The 24,893-nt window shown below is 36.3% G+C and overlaps 1 protein-coding gene across 1 annotated transcript in view; it reads right to left on the reverse strand.

Moving 5' to 3' along the window:
• Positions 1 to 23,444, reverse strand: part of hdac4 (histone deacetylase 4) — a 164,407-nt gene extending 140,963 nt beyond the window's left edge. The window contains exons 1-2 of the mRNA XM_038305117.1: positions 23,306 to 23,444; positions 8,365 to 8,525 (exon numbers count right to left, since the gene is read on the reverse strand). Coding sequence (XP_038161045.1) covers positions 8,365 to 8,386 — 22 coding nt within the window. The 5' untranslated portion in view covers positions 8,387 to 8,525; positions 23,306 to 23,444. The remainder of the gene's footprint in view (positions 1 to 8,364; positions 8,526 to 23,305) is intronic.
• Between the last annotated feature and the right edge of the window lie 1,449 nt (positions 23,445 to 24,893).

Below are 24,893 nucleotides of genomic sequence, written 5' to 3' on the forward strand. Positions count from 1 at the left end.
GCATGTATTTGGAAGCAGGATAATTATGTAAAAATTTATTAAATACAACAAGACCGCTCAGATTGCTGAGACTTTGAAAATTATCAAATTTTTTGGAGAGTGGAAAATATGTGGAAAAAGTTTTGATTGAATTGATTTGAATCCAGCAAGGGATACCAGTGAATCCATTGCCCCAAAGGGCATTCAACGATGCTAGCATAGTGTGACAAACAGGGGAGTTTAAAGACCTCTGTCTGTCTGAAGCCTTGAACTCAGATTAACTCCAGCAAAAGTTCATTCTGTCCTGAGAGATTCCTGTTGTAATGAGTCTTTCCCAACAGAGATTGTGTAACTGCTGTGAACTTTTGATTGTATTTGGTTTATGGAAGCAGAAGGATTACACCCTCAGACCCCCACCTGACCAGCTTCTCCCTCTTTGCTGTCCGATAATCAATCCAAACAGCTGAATGAAAACTCCAAACCAGATAGGAAACACAGGGATTGTATTCATCTGTTTTATATTTACAAAAAGCCTTAATATAAAAAAGAAAAAACATTTTATATACAATTCATAAAGGAAGTGAATAGATATAAATTCTAAACTTTATCGCCATTCTACAACAGAGTCTAACTTTACTAAAATTAAACCATCTAAATATGGCTTTAGACTTTTTTTTTACACATTTAAACCACAAACCCAATTAGATATTTTTTACTAAGATCACAAATAAAACCAACACAAAGTAGTCTGTCATATTTAAGTGGAAACAATAAGAAACATATCTGTTTTTAACAAATAAAATGCTTAAAACCTTAAGCAGACCCATTTATTCTAATACCAATACACCTAGATAAATCAACTGCAACAAACATACCTCAAACTATCATTTAAACTTCAAAAATAAAAGAAATATCTTGTATTGTATTGTAATGTGCTAAACATGTAAAAGAAATTATTTCAGTAGTTAGGAACACCTCCTGAGTTCTGATTAAAGCTTATATACAGATAAATGTTTTTCATCTTAAGTACAATTTTTATGCATTTCTGTTCAGTTTTGGCTTAACTAATGCTCTGACCTGGTTGTTCCTTGTCTATATACTCCATTTTATAAAACGATACCACATGCTCTGAAAAATATCACAGAACACAATCTAGTTACTATTCCTAATGTTCAAACAGTATAAAAAATAAAAAAAAATGGTCCACAAAAACTAATGACTAAAGATGAGAAGGATTAATCAGAGAATTGGTCAATAATAATACAGGTGGAGAAATCTGTCAGCAGATTGTTTATTAGTTATTTCAATTTAAATGTTGCCATAAGCCATAGAAGGGACTCAGAAGGAAAAAAGACGGTACTACATGCCTAACCCTGATCAAACTACCCAAACCATTAATGATGATAGCAGCATCATGCTCTGGGAATGCTTTTTTTCGGCAGGGAGAAGAAATCAGTCCACATCATCACCAGGATATTCCAAAAGAAAATTGTTTAGCTTAAAGCATAAGCATGTGTTATTCTGACTCCAGTCCAGACCTAAATAGAAATTAAGATCTTTAGCAGCACTTGAAAAATAATGAGTTTCCACTCGTCATCCAATCAGAGTGATGTTTTGATACGTTTCTAACGAAAAAGTAGGAATAATCTTTCATTTCAATATTTATAGAACAAAGCTAGATACAAACATATCCCAAAAGACCTTCAGCTGCAATCTGCATAAAAAAGTTCTATAAATTATCACAGTGAATGCAAATAAAGGCCACACTTTTCTGAACCGTATTTGCAGAGAATTATAAAAATCATTCAGCATGTTTCTTCCTGTCATAATTATGAAATGCTTTGTCTGAGATTATCAAAGGCAATCCCAATACAATAAAGGGAACAAAGCGTGCTGAATGTTTTTTAGCATCTGCATGCCATTGATTCTACTGCTACAGACTAAGGTCAAGAAAGATGGATTATCCGACGAATTAAATAAAATGCAGAAACAAAGGGCATATAATTATAAAATCTCCAACTAGAGCATATTTTACTATCGCCATGGTTGAGCAAATGTTTTTTTAAGCAGAAAATATTTCAGTTTTGAGTTTTTCTTCCATCAACAGCTTTGATTTCTTCATAAATTCCTCCAGAGAGCCTGCTGCACAATTTCATCTGACAGTGCAATTACTTAATCTTTTGGAAAACTGTGGATAGGAAAACAATGATGAAGCAGTAATCTAATCTAACCACTGCAGCTTCCATTGTTCCCTCAGAAAGGCCTTTTTTTGGTTCAAATCAACTTGTTCTAATCCATCACTCCACTGAGAAAAACTGCAGCACCGAGAACGAATAAAAAAGATAATATTTCTGCCATTTTCCAACACAGATATGAAAAATCTTTTTTACACCTAGAGCTGTTTTGGGGGAGTGCCGACGTAGAGTAGAAGAAAATCACACCAACAGTGTCACATTTTTATCCCAAATCCTTAATAACTTCCTTCCTACTGTGCTCCTCTCTGCCTCATTTTACCTTCCACCTCCGTCATCTTCAATCATCCTTACCTCCAGCTTTTAAAGCATTCAGACTAAAACCTCTAAATGAACATGCTGCATTTTCCATTTAGGAGTGGCCTCTGTGAATGAGAAGCCATCACTCAGGGCCAGCAGGTGTTAAACTTCCTTTTGAAGATTATACTATACTTTACAGACCTTAACAGCTCTCCTTTAATCTCCCACCGCAGGCTTTTGATAGCTCCCACCATGAATTATTATAGCTAATGATTGAAACTTGGAGCTGAGGGTGACAGAGGACTGGGTGAGAAAACTCTAAAACTACAGCCATCTAGAAAAAAAGAAAAAAGCTTCAGGTTTTACACAGTATGAATGCATAAAACTGAATTTTTAAAAAGTGACAGTGAGGTTGGATGTAGGAGTTTGCCCTGAAATCGAAGGATTGATGGTTCAAGCCCCGGGTCCCACATTCAGTGTCGTTGTGTCCTTGGGCAAGACACTTCACCTGCATTGTCTACTGATGGTGCTCAGAGGGCCCGGTGGCACCAGTGTACGGCAGCCCCGCTTCTGTCAGTGAGCCCCAGGGCAGCTGTGCCTACAATGTAGCTTGGCACCATCAGTGTGTGATAGGGGTGGAACGGTTCACAAAATCCACGGTTCTGTTCGGTTCACGGTTTCGTGGTCACGGTTTTCGGTTCGGTTTGGTATGGTATATGTTGATTGTTTGCCCGACATGTTGGTCATGTTGCCGTTAGCATAAACAAAACGTGTTGCACAATGCTTGCACACTGTTGCACTTTTATTCACAACTTTCTTTCCGCCTTAATCGTAGGTCACTCTAAATGCAAAGTGGTCCCATACAGCAGACCTCTAAAGTGCTGCTGGCACGTCTTCCAACTCCTGTTCTTTCCCACTCGCCATTAGGGCTGGGTACCGAACATCGGTTCTTTTATGGTACCGACTGAAATGCTTCGGTTCTACAGAGTATCGAAACATGACTCGTCTTTCGGTACCAAGTTTCGGTGATTGGCTGTAACACTTAACGTGATTGCGTCATCCAGGAAAAATACACAGGTGGTCACGCCTACAGCCAGGGTTCATGTGTATCTGTTGTGAACTGGTTGCGAGCGTCGTGGAACCCCTTTAAAATGCCCCCCAGGTCAAAAGTGCGGCTTCACTTTATTAAGACTGATGCCAATAGTGCGCAATGCAATACATCGTGCACGGAAACAATTTAAGAGCAGAAAGTTGCTCGGTGTTTGACTGCAAGAAGAGCGGACCTTAGAAAGCAGACATGTTAATTTCTCTAAAGGAAAACTGCTAACTAAAAATGTCCTCACAATGTAACAGTGAATATTAGACACTGATTTTTTTTTTTTTATGTAAGAGGAAAAATGTAAATGGAAAAATCAGAGCTTAAAATAAAACTCAAGATTTGTACCTTTTTATGTTGTGTAATTTTCTTTTTCTTCGAATCGATTTTATAAAGCTGGTGTCGAAAAAAGTATCGTTTAGGAACCGGTATCGAAGTGAAGGTATCGGTATTGGTACCGGCACCGAAAATTTTTGAACAATACCCAGCCTTACTTGCCATACCCACACAATTCTCCACAACAACTGATTTTTTTCTGCTACAGCCAGCTACGCTGCTTCGCTTCTTCGCTTCTTCTTCTTGTTTACTACTAGTGGTTGGCTTTGGTCGCAGTACCGCCACCTTCTGCTCTGGAGTTAACACGCTTAACCTATGAGAAAAAGGAGCAGCGCATGAACCGAACGCAACACACACGAACCGAACCGAGACAGTCGAACTGAACGGTTCGGACGGTTTTCATAAACCGTTCCATCCCTAGTGTGTGAGTGTGTGCGTGAATGGGTGAATGACTGAATATAGTGTAAAGCGCTTTGGTCAAGTCTCCTGACTTGAAAAAGCACTACATTAGTACAGGCCATTTACCATTTAAGTCAAATGCAATCATTTGGTGAGAAATGTGTTAAACTCACAAAAGTCAGGATGACTGTTAAGTTTCTAATTCTAAGTTTAGTAAAACCCATCATTATCTCTCATGCTCTAAGTCTTCCCTCTGCGACAATATACTTGAGGGTAGAAAAACAATAGATATTTTATCCAGGAAACATTTTTTAATGCTAAATAGGGCTGCAACTAATGATTATTTAGCAAATTGATTAATCTGTCAACTATTATTTTGATTAATTGATAAATAATCAAATAGCCAAAGGTTCCTTCAGTAAGATTTCTTAAGAAATTAAACCAGTGGAAACTCAAACGTTTCCACTTGAGGAGTTCTGCATAGAGCATAGTGACAGATGAATTTTTTTTTTTTTTATCTTAAATGCAAAATGTTTAGGTTTTTTTTTTTTTTTACAATTTTGATATAATTACTTTTTAAAGTGGGTTGTTCTGTGACCTTAAGGCATGTTATAGAGTCTCTATACTCCATTTAACGATTGATCGCTTACTAAATTAGTTGATGATTATTTCAATAATTGATTAATCAGGACTCATCTGATTGTAAAAATCCTGCCCTAATTATAAATAATAAACCTATGAGTAAAGGATAGGCAGGTGTCTTATAAGGAGGAGATATGTTTTGCATTTTTGTTTTATTGCTGCCTCCAGTGCTGTAAACACTTCTCCAAAATACCAAGAGGCACGACCACATGGTTATGAGAGCACAACCCAAGTTTTAACAAGACCAAAGGGCTTTTCAGCATTGAGTCATGGAGGTTTTGTCAAAGAAAATTATGATCTGTCAAATGTGAAGAGAGGCATATTGATAGTTTTCGGACCAGGAGGCGACAAGGAGGAAAACGAGCCACACACGAAGCCACACACAGTTAAGCCAAAAAAAAAAAACATTTATAAGGCAGGGGCCATGTTTCTGGATGTAATAGTAGACGTATCTATTTATTTATTTATTTATTTATTTTGCCGAAACTAGTCCCTGTTTTCTATGATACACGTTGAAAATTAAAATCTACACCAAAGTTATGCCAGCTTGTGAAAATTGTGCAAACGGAAAGCATAGAAGTGATCGCTTCAGGGAGGGAAATGAAAAATGGAAAATATTACCCACATCTTCATTTCGCTTACGTAACATGAAGTATTCAAGAAATAAATTAGAGGAACATAATAACAGGAATGTCAGATGTTTTTGCCCTATGCCAGGGCACTGAAACATCCCCTCTGACGCAAACGCTTTAAACTCTGACAGCTAACCTCTGAGAACATTCAAGGGAAAAACAGGGACACAGGCAACATTTACTGCAGGGACTCTTAGAGGAGCATCAAATAAAAACAGCTAAGGCATGTGGAGAACATTGAGGGAGACATGAGGGAGAATGGGTCAAATGTTATTTTCATTTTGGTATGAGTAGAAGAAACTCGAATGCAAATTGGAAAAAAAAACTGAAAAGCTCTTATTGCTTAGCTCAAGGATTTCTGCTAAAAGTGGAAGCTAAGGTAAAGTTTAAATTGTCATCAAACATGTTGTATACTATATACCCAGAGTTGAATGAATGACTAACAGAAAATTGGGCATAAAAATAAATCCAGTTTATGCTCAGCTGGATCTAAAAACACACAAAGAGGAAACTGATAAGAGCTCAAAATATCCATTCCTTACTTATAAGCTATTTTGAAGTCAAAGAGTTTAGGAACCATAAACACTACTTAAATGCTGTAATAATATATAATTTTTATAAATGCCATTTGTGATGTGTTGCGTTCTTTGAAACAAATTATAAAAGTGTAAATAGAGTATGAATCTGTTGGAATCTGCTGGGGGTTTTTTTTATAAAAGAGGAGATGAGCAGCTTAAGTGTTTGTCATGTCTCTGGAAATGTTGTGGTAAAAGCATTTTCAAAAACTTGCAAACAACTTGCAATAATTACCATGATAGCATTAGCAAATTGCTGGTGAATATTCTCAGTCATCCAGGTCATAGTCGTTCCAAAAAAGTAAAAAAAAAAAAAAACAATAACACCCCGCCCCCCAACCCCCTTTCAGAGGCATAGACCAGTATTGAGTATTGCAGGATAACAAAGAACCCCAAAAAACTCCCCATTCCTCAGGAATAGACCCCTTCTTCTGGTTCAATTTGGATGTTTTCTAAGCCAAAACAAGTTTTTGGGCTACTTTATAAAGCACCAAACTCCAAGTTAATTCTGACATTTTTAATTGAAAAAGCTTCCTGGATGGGAAACCAAAAGTCTTAAAACTTGGAAACAAAGTCCAGTGGATCCTTTTTAACTTTTTTGGAATTGCATTAGCAAACTGTGGGGAGGAATCCAGCTTCAATCACTATTTTTTGCCCCCATTATTCAAGAATTTCTTTAACGTTGTACAGTTTGAAGATATCCCCTCAACTTTTCTAATATCTATAACCATGTCCTCCAAAATATATAGCAAACCCAAAAACAACATTACAATTAGTCCTCTTAGCTCAATGGGCATTGATGAAGCCCCCTGATTATTGAAAGTTCTTTTACAGTGGCCACATTTTGGGTGTTTGGTATCGATCAAACAGTTATGGAATAACACAAAGTACTGTTAAAAAGAAAAAAACATAAAACATATTGCCGTACAGAGGTGAGAAAATGGTGCTCAAAGTTGTGACTAAATTACACAGACTGGTTCATCATCTTTTAAATAAGCGTGATTGTATATTTATTTACTTTAGTTCAAAAAAAAAAAAACATGGATCAAATAAACTTTAGCTAAAAAAATTATTTACTAAAAAGAAAGTCACTCTCTGCAGTTTGAAATGTATGAAATCCTAATTCTATTTAATAAAACAAAGGCATTTTGACTGACTTGTTTCTGAAAGTAAAGTAGGCATTAGGGCCAACCACATCACAATACAAAAATTGCAGGTTCAGATAAATTAGTTGTTACTCAAGGTACCCAGTGGGGATGTCCCAGTACAAATTTTTTCATTTCCGATTCGATACCAATATTACAGCTTTTAAAATTGGTCAATATCAATATCGATAGTTACTCGAATTTATATTAGCACGTATCACACCAGACTTTATTACTTATTTTGTACTGTAGAATGTTAGTAAAGGATTTATCGCGTAATATTATTAAAACAGGGAACAAAAAATTCAAAAAATAAGGCATGAAAACAACTGAACCAAATCAACTTTAACAGAAAGTTGATATGGTTTAACAGAACTAAAGAGTTTCTATCAGCATGAACACGACTGAGATTTTAGATGCCGGTCAATTAAATCCGATATTTGTTTTTATGGTAATATCGGACCAATATCCAAAATCATCATCAGATTGGGACAGCCCTAGTACCAAGAGCCAGAATCCCATTTTTTCAGATCAGATGACTGGATAAGATTGTGCTCAGTGTTGTGTGTTAAGAACAAGCTGAAAGTGCTGTTACACAATGGCTAGAGAATAAATGTCATTCTGTTCTTGCAGCCAGAAAGAACATATTTCTTGGGTCTTATAAAGTTTCTAAGTCATTACTTTTAAGCTGCTTCCTTTTAGCATTACAATACTAGAGAGAAGACACTGAGCTGCTCAGGAACACATGGAGTCAATTTTCATTATCTGGAAAACTGTACATTGAATTAGAAAACTGCTATAAAATGACTGAACCCATGTATACTGAATTAAACAATGTAAACATTATCTAACAATGTGAAACAGATACAACAGAGAAGACATATTTGTTCTAGACCTTTCAAAGGCAAACAGCCAAAGCAAAGCTATTTGAATTATAATTACATTATTGTTACCATCTAAATCACTCGTGTCAAATTTATAGGTCCTTGAAGAGTGAATGCACTTCTAATCAGCTGGGTGGTCACAGAGAATAATTACTCTGAAAAAAAAAACATCTTCACATCTTACTTTGTCGTCTGTGAGAGTTCATCGTTCTGCACCCTTTACTTGACAGCGAAGCCGAGGAGAGAAGTGGGGGTGTCAGTTAATTTCTTTGGAAGAGGCAATGATCGTCATGTTCCACCCAATCTGGAGGAGACGTCGAAGGAGTCTTCCAGCTAACTGCCAGACTGTAAAAGGAAATACAGGAAAGCTTTTGTTGACAGCTGTTTAGTTCAGTGAGGACATTTTTTCCATAAATATGTTTGAGGGGGAAAAAAACTCTTCATGTATCTTTTTTACATAGAATTTTAGATAGAAAATAAAGCTAGAAGTAGTCTACATTGAAAGTTTTTTTTTTTTTTTTTTACTTTTCAAATGTGGTTTCATCTTAAACACCTAAGTGTAGGATCTTGAGATGTCAATATATGTACCTACAGGATTCTGGCACTGTTACAGGTTTAGTATTTGTACCTCACCCAATTAAAAGACGTTAATGTTTTAATTTTAATTAAACAATAATCATATATGTGTTTACATTTCTGTTGTTGTACTGTATATTTTACTTATTAATATCAGAGTAAGATTTTAAGAGATTAATATTTTATGGATTCTGCTTCAACTGCATAACAAACTTCAGCTTCAGAGGTCAGCCTAGGACTTCAGTGCAGAAGATTATGGCTTCTATGTGAGATGGATAACTTAACTAAATCTTTAAACAGGCCTGCAAAAGTCTTAGATATCTTTTATTAGAGAATCCAAGGACAAAGAGATTAAACATTTTATTTACATAACCAACATAACCACCTGTGTCTAGCATTTATAGGTTTATGTACTTCAAAACTTAAATACACAGAGTTAATATTTTATTGTTATTTAAAGCTACAGTGTGTAACTTTTAGCGACATCTAGCGGTCAGACTGCAGACCGCAGCAATATGAACATCTCCCCCCCACCGCGTCTCCCCCCCAACAGTACGGCGAGCGTTACGGGACAAAATGTCTTCCACGACGTCCGCATCACCTACCTTCTCAAGTGATGAGGTTTGTTTACATAGATAATTTTACAGATAGTATTTCATTAATCTGTGTAGGGTATAGATTTCATGTAGCTTTAAGATAATAAATATACCCGTTATTTTTTCTACATCGTTGTGACGTTTTGGCGATCTCGCAATCGCTAGTTTGTTGGCTCTGCGCTGCCGTAGCGCAAAGATGTCTGCCTCCATGGCTGCGAGACCCGCTCCTATGTAATTATAAATAACGAATTCTAAGGCAACGCAAATATTAAGGTTAAGAGGCTGAGCTCGTAGATGATGATAAATAACATAGTTATGTATAATATATTACATTTCTGACTGTATATCCCTGTAATTATTACACACTGTAGCTTTAATCAATCTTAGTTTTTTTTCTCAGCCTCTTATCAGGCTAAAAAAAGACTAAGACTTTAAAAGGACATTTCTCTTAAATCCCTGTTATCTTTCCTTTCTTCAGATATTTATTTTAATAAGTTTGCTTTTTTTATCTAAAGGCTTAGTATTTCTCCAGTTTTTCTTTAGAAATTATTTTATTTGGATGCATTGGTTTTATAAGTATTGTGGTTCATGAAGTTTTTCCCAGATAAATGTGTTTATTCAAGTTAACTTGTTTTTCTTTTCGATAGAAAGTTGTATTCCTAAGAAAGTCTGGGTTCTGTTGTGTGTCTTTTTAAGTATAATATTTATTCTGTTTCCTTTCCTTTTTTCCCCCTTCCCATACGGACAGTTCAGTTCTTATCTTTTGTTTCACTCTTGTTGCAAAATATAGCAGCTGTTTATCCATGGACTACAGCATGAAAAGTTCATATTTGGGTATTTTTATTTTAGTTTCTAGATGTAGCTCTTTGGAAGCAAGCATAGAATATGGTGTGTGAAAATATCAGTGTGTATCTGTGGTGCAACAGAGAAAACCCAGACTTGGTCAGAGAAGTGCAGTCTATCATATTTCAAAATGATTTCTAACAGAGTCAATAAATCAGAGGATTATATTTATTTTGAGAGTTAAAGTTAATTAATGATAATCAGTGTTTGATTTCAGACTTGGGGTTTGATTAATTACTGGCTGTGGGCATAAAAGATTTAACAGTCTAACCACCAGATCATGAACAGCATATTAAGAGAGTCTAACAATGTGCAGCTGTGGCTCTACAATGGCCAACAGCACACCAAGGTCAGGGTTTTTTTTAACCGATCTTATTCTTCATAGTGATCAGTAACTATTAAAGGAGAAGTTCGGTTTTTAACACTTTTAGCCCATTTTCTGTAGTGTCCAGGATGAAATCGAATGATCGACACCAAAATTTTGACAATTGGTCCTGTCTCTGCTTTTTGGCTCATTTAGAATCCACATTTAGAATGGCTTCCATAGAGCATGTCCGATAATGTCCTTAAAACAACCTTAAACGTTCTTTTTTTAAAATATGCTACTCACCGGGTCGTCAGCGCTGTTCAATGACGTTCCAAAAAAAGTTTCGTGAAGAAAAAACGTTCCTGTAGTGTTTTATTTAGCATTTTGTAAATCCCATTGAGTTCTGTAGGAATAGTCAATATTCCGCTGCCACCGGAAACGGAAATGGAGCCTGTTTACACAGTTGTAGTCTTTTCGCTTCACTCTGTGTACTCCGACGTCGAGGTGCTAACGTCTCTGTTAAACACTTTAAAAAACTCTGAAAATGGAATACGAAAGGTGGATTCTTGATTCTCGACGTCGGAGTACACAGAGTGAAGCGAAAAGACTACAACTGTGTAAACAGGCTCCATTTCCGTTTCCGGTGGCAGCGGAATATTGACTATTCCTACAGAACTCAATGGGATTTACAAAATGCTAAATAAAACACTACAGGAACGTTTTTTCTTTACGAAACTTTTTTTGGAACGTCATTGAACAGCGCTGACGACCCGGTGAGTAGCATATTTTAAAAAAAAGAACGTTTAAGGTTGTTTTAAGGACATTATCGGACATGCTCTATGGAAGCCATTCTAAAGCAGCCAGGGGTGGATTCTAAATGAGCCAAAAAGCAGAGACAGGACCAATTGTCAAAATTTTGGTGTCGATCATTCGATTTCATCCTGGACACTACAGAAAATGGGCTAAAAGTGTTAAAAACCGAACTTCTCCTTTAAGAAATAGTTCTCCCTCAAGGCATGTCATTATAAATTTAGAAAACAAACTAAACCTAAGTATAAATGAAGTGAATCTGGTGCAACCGAGCCGTAAATCTAAGTGTGTTGAAACCAGTTGGTTTTCTTATGCGAAGGTAACTGTGGGCCAGATTGAGGAAGCACATCTTTAATACAAGATCCTGTGGCGAGCGCTACATTATAGTAGGGCTGCAACTAACGATTATTTTACAAATCAGTTAATTAGTTGGGTATTTTTTTTTTATTAATAATCAGATTTTTTACGAAATTATACCAGATGACACTCAAATTTTTCCACTTAAGGAGATCTGGATAGAGCATATTTACAGACAAAACATTTTTTTTTTTTATCTTAAATGCAAAATGTTTATATATTTTTCTACAATCCTGGTATAAGTATTGCTCTACGTGTGTTAAAGGCATGTTTTACAGTCTCTATACTCAAGTTAACGATTAATCGATTACTAAATTAGTTGGCAATTATATCAATAATCGATTTATCATGAGTAATCTGATCAGTTGTTTTAGCCCTATATCAGAGCACTACGTAGAGATGGGCTCTGCTGCACATGTTTGAGATTGTGTGTGAAAAATTCCGCTTGTGCACTTCTGTACTAGTACAGGATTAAAACCTGAATAACGAATGTTGTATCAGACGACCTCAGCCAACCACTCATATATGACTCTTAATAATATTAATTGTACTTTAATTAAGATAAGATATTAAACAACATGTGCGTTTATGTAAGTAACAAAGCTGTAGGTTTAATGTGTCTTTTTAGTGTCTCAATAATCCAGAGTTGTGACACTGGCACTTACCAACTTTAGTTTAGCATTTTTTGCAATGAAAATATTAATAAACAGTAGTCTTATGTATGGTTAATTCCAACAGCCAGATTATGACTATTGATAGGTTTAGCTTGTAAACACATGGTTTCAGGAATCAAACAAGTCTGACAACAATTGTTGCACCGAAAAACACAAATCCAGGTTTTGATCAATTGGTGCCTGGTAACGCTGTACTTTTCTCCTGTGAAAAAGTATATAAAAGTAAAAGTATGTATAAAAGTAAATAATTCCTTTCTACTGTTCCCAAATGCTTGCTAAGGTTCATGGACCCACACAAAATAAACCACTCTTAAAGGTATAGAGGAGGATTTTCTCAATTTTTTTAAAAGAACTGCCCTCTCGACTTTAAAAAAAAATGCACATGCACAACACTGTACCTGCTCCCCAGAGGGAACTCCTATTAAACGTGTATGAGAGTTTGCACAAGCCTTTTTCTTCATGTTTTACTACGGATTTCTCCAAATAGAATGCCAAACTTAACCTGTCAAGTAGAAACTTTGCAACAGAAGCATCGGTGGGAAGCCCAAACTGTGCTTTCAGTGTACGCCATTGAATAAAAGAATCTCCCAAAAACACTCCGGTCTTGTTTCTCTCTTCTGAGGACTTTCTCTTCTTCTCAAACACTTTGTGGACACTTTTTCTCTTACAACCCTCAACCATTTTCAAAGAACCGCGGTGAGAAAGGTAAGCTTCAATGAGTTGCTGAAACCGTGGCTCGCCACACATATACACCTGAAGGTGCGCATGTACGGAAACATATACTTGTGTATATATTATCGTATAGTAGCAATATCAGTATCCGTCAGTACATACCTGTACTGCAGCAATGTTAATTTAGGACAACTTAAGTTGAACTAAATAATGGTGAAATGTTCTCCTAGACAGACATTTTTAATGAAAGATCCTGACAGCATCTAAGGGATTTTATTTTTTCAAACAAAAACAGATACTTTTATTACCCGAAAGGCTTTGATTTACAACACTATAAAACTCTCCATCTAGAAATACTAGCTACCTGAAAGAGCATCCTCAAATTGTAAAGAACTATGTCAGTAATGTTTAGTCCTTTCATCATTTCCATTTGCTATCTAAAATGTGCAACTCAGAGAGAAGGCTGGGAAGAGTCTATTGACATGAGCAGCCTGAAGTTAGTTTGTTATTGAAGATAAAAGCTCACAGATCTGACCAAACACTCATTTTCTCAGATTGGACCTGTTAAATAATAATCCCGACAACAGGATGGTTCTGGGTTTAACTCCCAGTCTGGGCTCTTTCTGCATTAAGATGTACATTCTCTACATCCAGAAGCAGAAAACCAGGTGAGTTGGTCGCTGTGTTTGCTTGCATTGTGTCAGTTGTTTTGCCGGGAATGGTTGGTATCAAGCCTCTTGAAAAATGACTGCTAGAGATGGGCAGCAGCCCTGCTTCAGCTTTTAGTGAGTCTGAACAATGGATATTGAGGTTTCCCATTCACGTCTTTGTTGAGCAATGGAGGTACTTTCTCCTGCGCCACTAAAATACAACTAAATAGATCCTTGGCATTACTTCAGACTCTCCATTTTCACAAGCCTAAACTACATGGATTAATTTTGTTTCTCTGAAGTAAAGTTTCATGATGCCTGATAGAAAAACAGCTCCTAGGATCTTTTAAAGGACTGTGTTTCCCAAGCACTCTAAGCACTGTCGGGAGTAATCTCCACGGCATAAAAATAACATGCAGTCGGATAGCAAGCAGTAAACAACAATTAAGCACACCCCTTGCAAAGCTTGTGAAATGAATCATTGAAACGTGTGTGTGCCAAGAAGACTGCTTCAGCCTCTCAGACTTGATTAAGTATCAATTATTCAGCTGGTTTGAGGGGGACTGGTTGTGCCACGCTTGTGTGCCAAGAACTGAATAGTCGTTGATTTTTTATTTTTTTTTGTGTTTGCTGCAAGCAAAAATAAAAGAATTAAACTAGAATGGAAAAAAAAGCATTCCTCAAAGCAACTATTGAGTGTATGCCTAAAATCAAAGTAAAAAGAGAACTGAGACTGTTTGGTACAAACTACCTTAGAGCATTAAATAACCATCCGAGATGAAGGCAAGAATAATTTGCTGATAAAAACAGTAAACACCCTGGAATGGATGACCAAAACCTATATGACAATTAGGGTTGCAACTAATGATTATTTTACAAATCAATTAATCTGTGAAATATTTTTTTGATTAATAATCGGACAGCAATAGGTTCCATAAGGAAGATTTTTTACGAAATTAAATCGGGTAAAACTAAAACTTTTCCACTACAGGAGTTCTGGATAGGGCATATCAATAGATGAAAACGTCTTTTGTCTTAAATGCAAAATGTTTACATATATATCTATCTATATTTTTTTTTTTTTTTTTTTTACAATTTTGAATTAATTACTGCTCTAAGTGGCTCACTCTGTCAGCCAAAGTCAAATTTTACAGTCTCATACTCCAGTTAACGATTACCGGTAATTGATTACTAAATTAGGGGATGGTTATTTCAATAATCGGTTAATCACAAATAATCTGATGAATTGTTTCTTCCCTAATGACAATATACTCCATTCTTTTAATATACAATTTGAATATCAATATAAACAAAATACAGACTCCAAAAAGAGCTAAGAATATTGACAAAAGCGTTATATAAAATCTTATCACAATGATTTTACTGAATTTATAAAGCTTCTCCAAGAGAACATTTTTAAAATATTTGCTATGAAAATCCAAACACATAAACCCCAGAATGCCAGTGACAAATGCTGAAATTATAGACTAAAATGTAGAGTAGAACAGTTGAAATGTAAAATCACCATGATTGGAAACAATCATATTGCAATAAAGTCTAATCTACTGTAGGCAGGCAAATGAAAATGAATTTAGCTCCAACACAAATGAAAAAAAAACTGAAATATGAATATTAATCCTGATAAAAAAACATTTAAAAGTTGAGGAACTAGAACTGCTTTTTTATCATCTCTTGAACAGAGACAGAGGAGCTTGTATAAACTACATGAAAAACAGTAATAGGCCGGTAAGATGTTCTTTACCAAAAGCAAAATGTAAGATATCTGTATTTAAACAAATATCTTAAAATTACTTAAAAAAAAAAACGCATGACATCATGTACTTCTTATTTAGAGCGGAGCAGATTTGCTTGATCTAAATATCACACTGAAATGTCCCGTGTTTATGTACTGTGGTTTACACAAAAGTTGTGGATGATCAGTACTGCCATTCAAATGTGCTTTATCTCTTAGAAACAGATGAGTGGAAAAAAAAATATAAATAAAGCAAAATGTTGGGTAAATCCTTGACAGTTTTGATGGCAATAAAGAGAGTAATAAAGTAAAAAACGCTCTGTACCTCCACATTATACACTGAGCAACAAGTGCTGACACCTTGCCAACCGCCAACCGCACGCTGACAGATCTTAGAGCAAAGGGATGGGTTCAAAGTCAGGACAAGGTCCTGGCAAAGCACAAAGAAGCTAAAATGGTTTTATTACTGATGATGTGAGGACCAACAGGATGGAAGAAGCTGGACGTGGGAGAATGGTTTGCAGCCACAAACTTATTGGATGACTATGAGGATCAGCACAAGGATTCACCAGGCCTCAAATCAGATCAGTTGAGGCTGAGAGCTTCTGTATAGTTACTCACTGAAAGGTCTGTGACCGCTTTACTGCTTGGATTTTCCTCCTGTCTAATTTTACTGCGATTCTGGCCGATATCCAGCTTCCTTTTCTTCACTAACTTCGATAGAAGCCAAGTTCAATAATCAAAGTACCCTAAAATAAACTTTTTTAAAGGAAGGATTGCATGTAGTTGATAGATTTCCCCAAAAGTCCCTCAAACAGCATTCTAAAACACTGCGTGTAATGGAGGTACAGACAAACAGATGATCGGAGAGAAAACAAAGACATGGTAATATCCTGGATGGCGAGCTGAATGGGACAGTCTGCGAAAATGTTTACAAATTCCTGCTGGGTGACAGAGTCCCGTCACCTTTTTTGTCCCAGAGCACAACACTGGCACTAAAAGACCCCATTAGAATTCATTAGCGTGATAACATCAACAAACTGTCCACAAACAAGTAAACCTCCTCAGTGCCAGCTTGGACCAGACAAAAGACACAGTGGAACTGAGCTAAATTATCTTATTAATGGAATTGGAACACACAGGCTGAACTAAACCAACAACTAAGGCTGCATTTAATTTTAATAAGCAAGACATCCAGTGTTTTAAACAATAGCTTTTGTGTCTTTCGAAGAAATGAGGATGGTTCTAAAGATATACATGGGAGTACAGGATTGAAATGACTCATTTAAAAAAAACTCCACAGAATAAAAGTTGTTTTTGTTTTGTGGGCATCATAGTTTATGAAAGGCATTTATTTTGTAGAACAGGCTTGCAGGGAATGTGCCAGTCCAATCTGAACCATAGATGCATTAGTAAATGATCGGTATTGGACCCTCTCAGTAAAGCTCAACCCCTCAACTGGTTCTCAGTCATGAAAGTATGACATGTGTACTTTGGTTTAAGTTTTTTTATTTTTTTATTTACAATTATATTTTCAATTAAACAAAGCATTCTTTTCAATCTTTCATGTGAGCTATACAGAATAATCTCTACAGATACCCATAGCCAATGTTGTTCCAGTTCCTAATTAAAAAGAACGAGCTCAAAGTTCAGTTCACACTGAAGAAAATTTATTAGCTCATGTTCATAGTCCACTTTGTCAAAAAATGAACTATGTTCAGAAAACTATAAATGAATGAGTTCAAGTTTGTTTGGTAAACTAAGCCACAATCCTACACAATAGAACCTCATATTTCAATTACACAGAACTTCAGAAACATATATGTACATTAAGGTTCTGCTGAAAAGATCTTTATCAAAAAATGATTTCTTACGTTCCTCATTCAGCAGCAGATATTTCCCAAAATAGCTTGGATGCGTTAGCTCAATGTGTTGCTTTAAATTTGAAGTGGGCATGGCTGACAAACGGACATCGTTTGTTAATTCCGGTGGGAACAGTTTGGACAAAGACAAGAGTTTTTTTCTGTCCGAGTCTTCCTATGTTATTTCTAAAACTCTACCAAGTGCTCTGCAAAAGTGGCATCAGAATTACCAGTAGATGAGTATGAATCATGCAGACTAATACTAGCAGTAGGCATGCTGCTCTGTCATGCTGTTTGCCCTAAATGCTGTCGTTATCCAATGAAAAGTGTTATTATCAATTGGACATGAGCTGTGTGTGTCGCTTATTACTGTCGGAGTGAACGTCGCTCTCATTCATGTACATTACTTTAAAACTGGTCCATTCAACTCACTGTTCACTAAAAATATTAACATCTTTAGTGAACGCGGTTAATTGAACGCATTCATGCACAACGCTGCCCACAGACAGCATGATGAAGCTGAAACATTGGTTGCTGTGATTTTACAATGTTGATTTAAGGCAGAGTAACCACTTCTAAAAGATTTATTCACTGATTTAAATGGTCACACATCAAAATATGTTGCATTTTGTTTCATTTAAGTTTATTTTCATTATGGCCTGTTAGTATTTAAAAAAAAAAAAAAAACTAAAAAGCATTCAAGTCATTTGTTTCATCCAGACAGTTTCTTTGTGATTGAACTCAGTGCTGCACCAACTTGTTGTTGCAACGACAGAAAGGTTTGGTCTCCTTGTGTCAGGAACCCAGTCCATCACAAACCAACAGAGGTTCTGACCTCAGACGTCTTCCATGGAGTTTGCTTATGTAACAATTTAGCGAGATAAGAAGGGGCCTGACCTTAGAAACACTTAAAAATAAAATCAATCATGAAACGTGCAGGCAGTCAGTCGAGTGCAGAGAATAGGAGAGTTATGTGCTAACATTGCTTGTTACCTGTTAGCCGACAGGAAGCAATGTTTTGAACAAGCTGCAGACAAAGTGAAAGTTTTTTTAAATCTAAAACGAAGAAAATACTGAGATAGTATGGACCATACCTCAATGGGGGTGTATGAGATTGGGTGTACATGTATCAGTCCTGTAAAAATCACTCAATTATCACCCAAAGACACGTTAAGACTCTACATTACAGGTGCTGGTCATAAAATTAGAATATCATGAAAAAGTAGATTGATTTCAGTAATTCCATTTAAAAAGTGAAACTTGTATATTATATTCATACATTACATACAAACTCATATATTTCAGATGTTTATTTTGTTTAATTTTGATGATTACAAATGACAACAAATGAAAATCTCAAATTCATCATATCAGAAAATTAGAATATTGTGAAAAGGTTCAAAATTGATGGCCCCTGGTGCCACACTCTAATCAGCTAATTAACTCAAACCACCTGCAAAAGCCTTTAAATGGTCTTTCAGTCTAGTTCTATAGGCTACACAATCATGGGGAAGACTGCTGACTTGACAGTTGTCCAAAAGACGACCATCGACACCTTGCACAAGGAGGGCAAGACACAAAAGGTCATCGCTAAAGAGGCTGGCTGTTCACAGAGCTCAGTGTCCAAGCACATTAATAGAGAGGCGAAGGGAAGGAAAAGATGTGGTCGAAAAAAGTGTACAAGCAAGAGAGATAACCGCACCCTGGAGAGGATTGTGAAACAAAACCCATTCAAAAATGTGGGGGAGATTCACAAAGAGTGGACTGCAGCTGGAGTGAGTGCTTCAAGAACCACCACACACAGACGTATGAAAGACATGGGTTTCTGCTGTCGCATTCCTTGTGTCAAGCCACTCTTGAACCACAGACAGCGTCAGAAGCGTCTTGCCTGGGCTAAAGAGAAACAGGACTGGACTGCTGGTGAGTGGTCCAAAGTCATGTTCTCTGATGTAAATTTTGCATTTCCTTTGGAAATCAAGGTCCCAGAGTCTGGAGGAAAAGAAGAGAGGCACTTCATCCACGTTGCTTGAAGTCCAGTGTAAAGTTTCCACAGTCAGTGATGGTTTGGGGTGCCATGTCATCTGCTGGTGTTGGTCCATTGTGTTTTCTGAGGTCCAGGGTCAACGCAGCCACATACCAGGAAGTTTTAGAGCACTTCATGCTTCCTGCAGCTGACCAACTTTTTGGAGATGCAGATTTCATTTTCCAACAGGACTTGGCACCTGCACACAGTGCCAAAGCTACCAGTACCTGGTTGAAGGACCATGGTATCCCTGTTCTTAATTGGCCAGCAAACTCTCCTGACCTTAACCCCATAGAAAATCTATGGGGTATTGTGAAGAAGAAGATGCAATACACCAGACCCAACAATTCAGAAGAGCTAAAAGCCACTATTAGAGCAACCTGGGCTATCATAACACCTGAGCAGTGCCACAGACTGATCGACTCCATGCCACGCCGCATTGCTGCAGTAATACAGGCCAAAGGAGGCCCAACTAAATACTGAGTGCTGTACATGCTCATACTTTTCATGTTCATACTTTTCAGTTGGCCAACATTTCTATAAATCCTTTGTTTTTATTGGTCTTCAGTAATATTCTAATTTTCTGATATGATGAATTTGAGATTTTCATTTGTTGTCATTTGTAATCATCAAAATTAAACAAAATAAACATCTGAAATATATGAGTTTGTATGTAATGTATGAATATAATATACAAGTTTCACTTTTTAAATGGAATTACTGAAATCAATCTACTTTTTCATGATATTCTAATTTTATGACCAGCACCTGTATAGGTCACACCACAGCTCCAAGACATACTGCACATTCCACAAATAACAAGATCCACAGACAAGAATAAGGAAGTGATTTACATTCTTGTCACCAAAAAGTTCTTGAATGCAAATTACAAACCACAGGATTGCGTTAAGATATTGTGACAGAAAAAACATGTTGGTCCATTTTTGTTGTTGTTAAATCTTAAAAAAAAAAACAAAAAAAAAACAACACACTAAAGTTAAACCAGTCTGACATTAACCAGCTGGTAAGAGTCACTAATTGAAAACTTGGCATACAGCAAATAGTAAACGGAATGAATGGAATTTTGAGTTCTACTTTCCTTGGATTCAGGCTGATATGGCCACTATAACCTACATTGTCTTGGTCAGGTACAAAAACCACGATTAAAAGAGATAAAGTCTCAACCAACCATATACGTAATGATGTAATGTAACTGTAAATTGTGGCTATTCTCCTGCAAGTATAGCCATCAGACATGAAATAATTAGGTCATACCTTCTTCAACTGTGAATAGTGGAATATAGATTTCTTCCTTGATTCTTTATACTTTCATATGATCAGATAGCAGGATGTTTCAGCTAATTCTAGCTTTATTTTTCTTGTAAGCACATCAAACTGTCATCCTATTAAAACAAGGCCTTTGTATGTCATCAATGCGACACCTCTTATAAAAACAACTGTGTTAATGTCAACAAAAACAATATTTACACTTACGTTTATAGTTCGTATCTGTAGCCTCTTTATTGCTTTATATCCATTCAATTACTCCAAGTCTCAGTGATAAGCGTAAAAGCAGGATATAATCCAGTTAGGTTTCATTCAACTTTTTATTTTATTTTTGTTTTTAAATGTGAAAATCAATCATTTCTGAAGAACTACTAACAGCCTGCAGGACAACTTTCAGACCATCTCTATGATTATATTAAATATGGGGCAAAACAATTAAGTAAAAAAGCAGATTATTGTTGATTATTTTCAAATAAAGTGAGGTATGCAAGAATATTTTAATGAAACAAACAGGAAATTTGGAGGAGCTCCGTTTTTCAAGTAAACAATTGTGTGATTTTGCCATGATTTGAAGTACCGGTAAAAGGCATGTTGGAGGAGTTTGAGATGTGTGGTACAGGTTCATACATAATTAGAATTAAAGCAAAAAAGAAGGACTGGTAAAAACAACTACTTTTTATTAAAGCTAAAAATAAATCAGATGAGATTTTAACTAAACAGTGATATCCTATACATAAGAGTGTCCAGCTGCTTGTAGGCCAACATTTGTACCACTCTTCCATCAGATGGCTTTAAAGTCGTAGGGAAACGGCTGTTCCAACTGTTGCATTGCCGAATTCTCCTGATTGGTGCCCGGCTTTACACAAGTAAATAAAGTGAAAGTTTGCAAGAAAGTTTGATCGTGGCTGGTTACTTGGAAGCATTGTTGCTAACCAATTAGCAACTTAGTGCTAGTAGGTTCCCAAAGGGAAATTACAATGTGATGAAGTAGCACTTAATTGGTGACTTAGAAATGACACTGTCAAAGGAGCTATGGACAGCAGAAACATGCAAGAGGAGAGTTTTGTGTCAGAGGTCATGGATGAGTCTCCTCAATCATAAATGTTGTGTTTAGAGGAGGAAAGTGGGGACGAAGATGTTGTGGAAGAGGATGCCAGGGCGGCAGGAGCTTGGTTTGGTGTAGAAGGCTTACAGCCGTACATGTTTGAGCCCTTGCCTCGTAAACGCTGCCATTTCTGTTAGCTCTACGCCTGCTGAAGACACAGGTGTCCATCCCCGTGAACACTGGGACGGAACTCAATGGTAAAGTAAATTATTCATATTTCTTATTTCAACCATTGCGTATATTAGCTGTGACATATAAAGACCGTTGATATATGATTGGCCAAATTTAGGTGTACAAGCTGACGTATAATTAACTGGCCTGCATAAAATAACGAGAGAGAAAAACAACACAGATTTTAAGACAGGATTTTTTATATTTTTTTATAGAAATTTTCTAAATTTGGTGAAAATATAGTCTGGTAAAGAGTACATTTATATACATGTTTAAGCCAAAATGATTTGACATTTAAATATTATTTCCCTACAACTTTAAAGAGCCCCCAAATTCTAACTTAAAAACATCTTTGTAGCAGATAGCTAAACATTTATGCTTTATAATATATTTCAGTCTTATTAAGTTTAAGATCCCAATCTCAAAGCGAAACCCCACCTTTTTTTATTGTTTTGATTATAAGCAATGAAAATGTAAGTGTATGAAACAGATCAATATAAATTTAGAGGCATGAATTAAGTTAAAAAAAATAAAACTAAAATTTATGAAATTTTATTCATACCTTTCATTCATTCTACCTGCACGTTATGTAGTCATCAAAATAAAATCAGGTAAAATCAAATCTGGCCACTCAGAGCTCAAAGAAAAACAAGAAATTGGTACTAACCCAGGAAAGTTATTTTAATAAATTAGATCTAAATATTCCAGATGATAGATGTCTGGTTATCTTGTGTTATTAAAGAAATGTCAAGCCTGTTTGCATTCAGCCACCCTTTGGTTGGATCTACAAAACAAGGCCTGTTTCTGTAAACATCTGCAGGCAGCAGTGAAACAGACATATTGGTCTGCTGTGATTTTGTTCCTGTGGGGTCTGGAGTTTATAAGCAGGAGTCTGTGAGCAGTTTTTTCCACTGTAAAGGGTTAAAGAGAAAAGTTAACAGAGCAGAGCCGCAGCCCTGTGTTTACACTGCATGAAGACACAAGTTTACACCCAAAGCTTCCCAACACAAACACAGCTTCCTACCTCACACACAGACACGGCACGGAAAAGACATGCGTGGAATGAATCCTAAACAGTCTGTCAGAATCCCCCCTAAAAACAAAGGAACAATACGAGAATAAACAACGACTTTAAATGGCTCCAGAATTTAGAATCTGTTAATAACAAGTTTCACTAAGGCTGATACTTAAACTGGAAGTCCTGCGGGTGCAGCGCTGCACATTTTCACCGATTTCTGTCTGTGTTTTAAATGCAAACTGGTAACAGCGGCTGTATTGCGCAACATCTTTGCCTTTTTCTCTGTTGACTTTAAAGAGCGACGCAAACTTCGAGGCGCAGTTAAAGCTGAGAGGAAGAAAGTCTGAGCAGCAGCCACCTGAACAGAGACAGCAGAGCAGGGAAGCTGCTTCACACAGGAAGGAGAAGGAAGAAGGCAAACCTGGAGGCGAAGCGCGCGGCTTTTCTGTTCATGAAGCATCCGCGCTGCAGCGGCTTGGAACCGGACGCCTAAAACCAGAAAGTCATTCAGAAAGCGGCGGACAGCTCCTCCATACTGAACTAATCACGTGTCTGACAGACTCCCGTTTCCGTAGTGGGTGGGGTCTGCGGACAACTGTGGAAAAAAATAAAACATACCGTACCTATGAATGAACCCTAAGGAAGGTTAGAGCCACTGAAAGTATAAAAAAAAGTTAACTGATTTTTACATTTTATTTCAGTTTAATATGGAGAAAAAATCGGTCTTTAATCTCAGAATTCTGACTTTTTTCTCAGAAATCTGACTTTAATTTAAAAATTCTGAAATTTTTCTCAGAATTCTGGCTTTAATCTCAGAATTCTGACTTTTTTCTCAGTATTCTGACTTTAATCTGAGAATTCTGATTTCAATCTTAAAATTCTGACATTTCGCTCAGAATTCTGGCTTTAATCTAAGGATTCGGGCTTTTCTTCTCCGAATTTTAAATTTAATCTCAGAATGCTGACTTTGATCTCAGGATTCTGCCATTTTTCTCAGAATTCTGACTTTAATCTCAGAATTCTGACTTTAATCTCAGAATTCTGACTTTTTTCTCAGGATTCTGACATTTTTCTAAGAATTCAGACTTTTTTCTCAGAACTCTGACTTTAATCTCAGAATTCTGGCTTTAATCTCAGAATTCTGACTTTTTTCTCAGTATTCTGACTTTAATCTGAGAATTCTGATTTCAATCTTAAAATTCTGACATTTCGCTCAGAATTCTGGCTTTAATCTAAGGATTCGGGCTTTTCTTCTCCGAATTTTAAATTTAATCTCAGAATGCCGACTTTAATCTCAGGATTCTGCCATTTTTCTCAGAATTCTGACTTTAATCTCAGAATTCTGACTTTAATCTCAGAATTCTGAATTTAATCTCAGAATTCTGACATTTTTCTAAGAATTCAGACTTTTTTCTCAGAATTCTGACTTTAATCTCAGAATGCTGACTTTAATCTCAGGATTCTGACATTTTTCTCAGAATTCTGACTTTAATCTTAGCAATACGACTTTTTTTCTCAGAATTCTGACTTTAAGCTAAGAATTCTTACTTTTTTCTCAGAATTCTGAATATAATCTTAGAATTCTATTTTAGATTTAATCTCAGAATTTTATTATGATGGTAATCATGAAGGAAGAGATGTAGGAGCAGTGCACTCAGCTTCACTGAAAAAGGTGTGAGTTGTTTGGTAAGGCTAGTAACTCATTGGGGGGAAATTACGAAGTTAGATGACTTTTTACGTGCCCAAGGGAAGGTGATTAAAACAAGAGAGCTAGTTTAGTTTCTAAAACAGAAATGGCTACGGCTTGATGCTAACATGTTTGTTAGCTGTCAGAATTCAGTCAGAATTCTGATGTTTTTCCCATATTAAACTGAAATAATATTTAAAAATCTGTTTTTTTATTTTTTCCCTTGGCCCTAATTCTCTTCCATAGAAGCCCGTGAATCTGAGTTCTCTTTTATTTCCCATTCTGTTTGTTTTAAATGTTGCCACCCTGCTTCAGTGTTTAA

This window comes from Cyprinodon tularosa, unplaced genomic scaffold (genome assembly GCF_016077235.1).
Source record: "Cyprinodon tularosa strain WSP-4 unplaced genomic scaffold, ASM1607723v1 ctg551, whole genome shotgun sequence".
Classification (NCBI taxonomy): Eukaryota; Metazoa; Chordata; class Actinopteri; order Cyprinodontiformes; family Cyprinodontidae; genus Cyprinodon; species Cyprinodon tularosa.